Source organism: Cebus imitator, unplaced genomic scaffold, assembly GCF_001604975.1.
Source record: "Cebus imitator isolate Cc_AM_T3 unplaced genomic scaffold, Cebus_imitator-1.0 Scaffold449, whole genome shotgun sequence".
Classification (NCBI taxonomy): domain Eukaryota; kingdom Metazoa; phylum Chordata; class Mammalia; order Primates; family Cebidae; genus Cebus; species Cebus imitator.
The window spans coordinates 2,473,864-2,476,012 of NW_016107764.1; the positions used below are offsets into that span (position 1 = coordinate 2,473,864).

Consider the following 2,149-nt stretch of genomic DNA (forward strand, 5'->3'; position numbering starts at 1 on the left):
TCTCCTCTGCAGAACCAGAGTCTTCTCACCATCCCTGTTGCACAGCCAGAGTGTTCCTGGCCTACTGTTTTCCCTGCAGAATTTTGTGGACACTGCTTCATTTTCTTCTAACACTTAGTGTTTCTGGAAAGGGCCTTGGGAGGTGGGCGTGGTCCACAGGCATGTGCCTGTGGTCCCAGCTACTGGGGAGGCTGAGGTGGGAAAATTGCCTGAGCCCGGGAGGTGGGAGCTGCAGTGAGCAGAGACTGCACCACTGTGCTCCATCTGGGTGATAGAGTGAGATCCTGTGTCAAAAAGAAAAGAAAGGCCTCAGGAAAGCCGGACTTTCCTCTCAGAGGCGCTTCGCCTTTTCTCCTTCCGGGCTTGAAAAACATTTTGTTTTGAGGCGCTCAGCGAGTTGCGTCTGATGCCTGTTGTTCATGCCCTTTGTTTTCTGATATTTTTCTTTTTGCCTCTTTTGTCCTAAGATTGCTTCCAGGATTTCCTGGATTTTATCTTGAGTGTTTGCTCTTTGTTTCCACGGCGGTCTCTGCGTCCTAGACACACGTTATTCTCAGGACTGTATTATCTCTGTCCACCTCCGCTCTGTCCCGCCCTCCCAGCTGCTGGCGGCTCTCCCTTTACTGTCATCAACTGTGATTCTCCCACGTCACTCCACTCTCCGCCCCGCCCCCTCTGGCGGCTCCGGTCCGTGCCCTGGTCTTCTGGGCCTCTAGGTCTCTCCTCATCCCGCCATCCTGTCCATGCTCCTGGGAGCCTGGCTGTGGGAATCAGAGTCCTTGGCTGCCGAGCGGGATCACCTGTGGACCCAGCTGAGCTGCCTGGTTGCTTCTGGCCTGGGCTCCCGTGGCGGCCTGCACGGCTGTGGCTCCCTGCTGGGTGCCCGCGTGGCCCGACAGCCTCGCCCGGCACTCTGTGTGCCCTGGTACAAGTCACACCCACTGGGCGCACGCTGACGTTCACTGTGGGGGAGGCGCCCCAAGCGCCCATTCCTAGACCCTTAGAAAGCTGCCAGTACCGTTCCGTGTTACAGCTCCGAGGCCCGGGGAGGCTGCATGGTGCCCTGACTTCACGAGGCAGCCGAGGGCAGGGCTGGGCCCAAAGGCCTCTCCTCCGCCCCCTTCCTCCCTGCAAGGCGGCTCTAGGCTAGGGCTCAGAGCTCGGTGGCAGCCGCCATGGGGCGGGGGTGGGGGCGAGGCCGAGTCCAGAGAGAATGGTGCTCCCTCTGGGGCCCTGGGCTCCGCGCTCTCTTCTGAGTCCAGTGGGGCTGTGATGAGACCTCCCAGGCCAGGGGTCTCCCGGCCAGCCCAGCCTTTGCCCGCTGGGGCCTGGATGCAGGAGAGGCCTCCGGCTTTCAGGGGAGGCGAGTCCTGTGGGGGACAGGGCTGCTTCCTCGCCGTTCCTCGGGGCTCCTGAGCTGCGGAGCTGCGGGCTCGGCGGGGCTCACAGGATCCCCGGAGGCGCGCGGGGCCCGGGGGGTTCCCACAGACCTGGGTCCCCTCTCCGCCCCGGCCTTCACGCAGCCTCCTCGTGTGGCCTCTGCAGGCGCGTATTTGCTCGGCGGCATCTGGCGGCTTTGGGAACCGTTTGGGTTCTTCTGGGGGCGGGATCTGGGCCGGCTCCACTCCCAGGGGCGCAGCAGGCGTGGCTGGGGGCGAGAAGGCGCCCCCACGAGCCGTCTCCCCTCCCCAGGGCCGGCCGCGGAGGACCGAGCGGCCAGGGCGATCCAGGGCGCCTTCCGGCAGCTCCGGGCCAGGAGGGAGCTCGCCCGCCGCCGGGAGGAGCGCCGGGAGTACCTGGAGCAGATGGAGAAGCTGCAGAGGGAGGTGAGGACGGGCGGTCGCGACCCCCGGGGCCCGGGCAGGAGGCAGGGTGCGGGGTGGAGCCCAGGCTGGGCCGGGACCTCCGAGGCGTGGACAGTGACCTCGGGGCGCGCGGCGGGAACCTGCAGGCCTATCTGGCCCTGGTGCGCCGGGAGCAGGAGGCCGCGCGGCGGCGGCGCGAGCAGGAGGAGGCGGCGCAGCGGGAGCGGCGGGAGGAGCTGCAGCGCCGCCGCCGCCTGCTGGATGCCGCCTTCGACGGGGACGTGAGCGAGATCCGGGCGGTGCTGAAGGAGGTCTGCAGGGCCGGGGCCGGGGCGGGGAGCGGG

General features: G+C 66.2%; 1 protein-coding gene across 1 annotated transcript in view; it reads left to right on the forward strand.

The window, feature by feature from the left end:
• Nucleotides 1–2,149, forward strand: part of LOC108291217 (IQ motif and ankyrin repeat domain-containing protein 1-like) — a 47,383-nt gene that overhangs the window by 33,342 nt on the left and 11,892 nt on the right. The window contains exons 4-5 of the mRNA XM_017511442.2: nucleotides 1,693–1,826; nucleotides 1,952–2,116. Coding sequence (XP_017366931.1) covers nucleotides 1,693–1,826; nucleotides 1,952–2,116 — 299 coding nt within the window. The remainder of the gene's footprint in view (nucleotides 1–1,692; nucleotides 1,827–1,951; nucleotides 2,117–2,149) is intronic.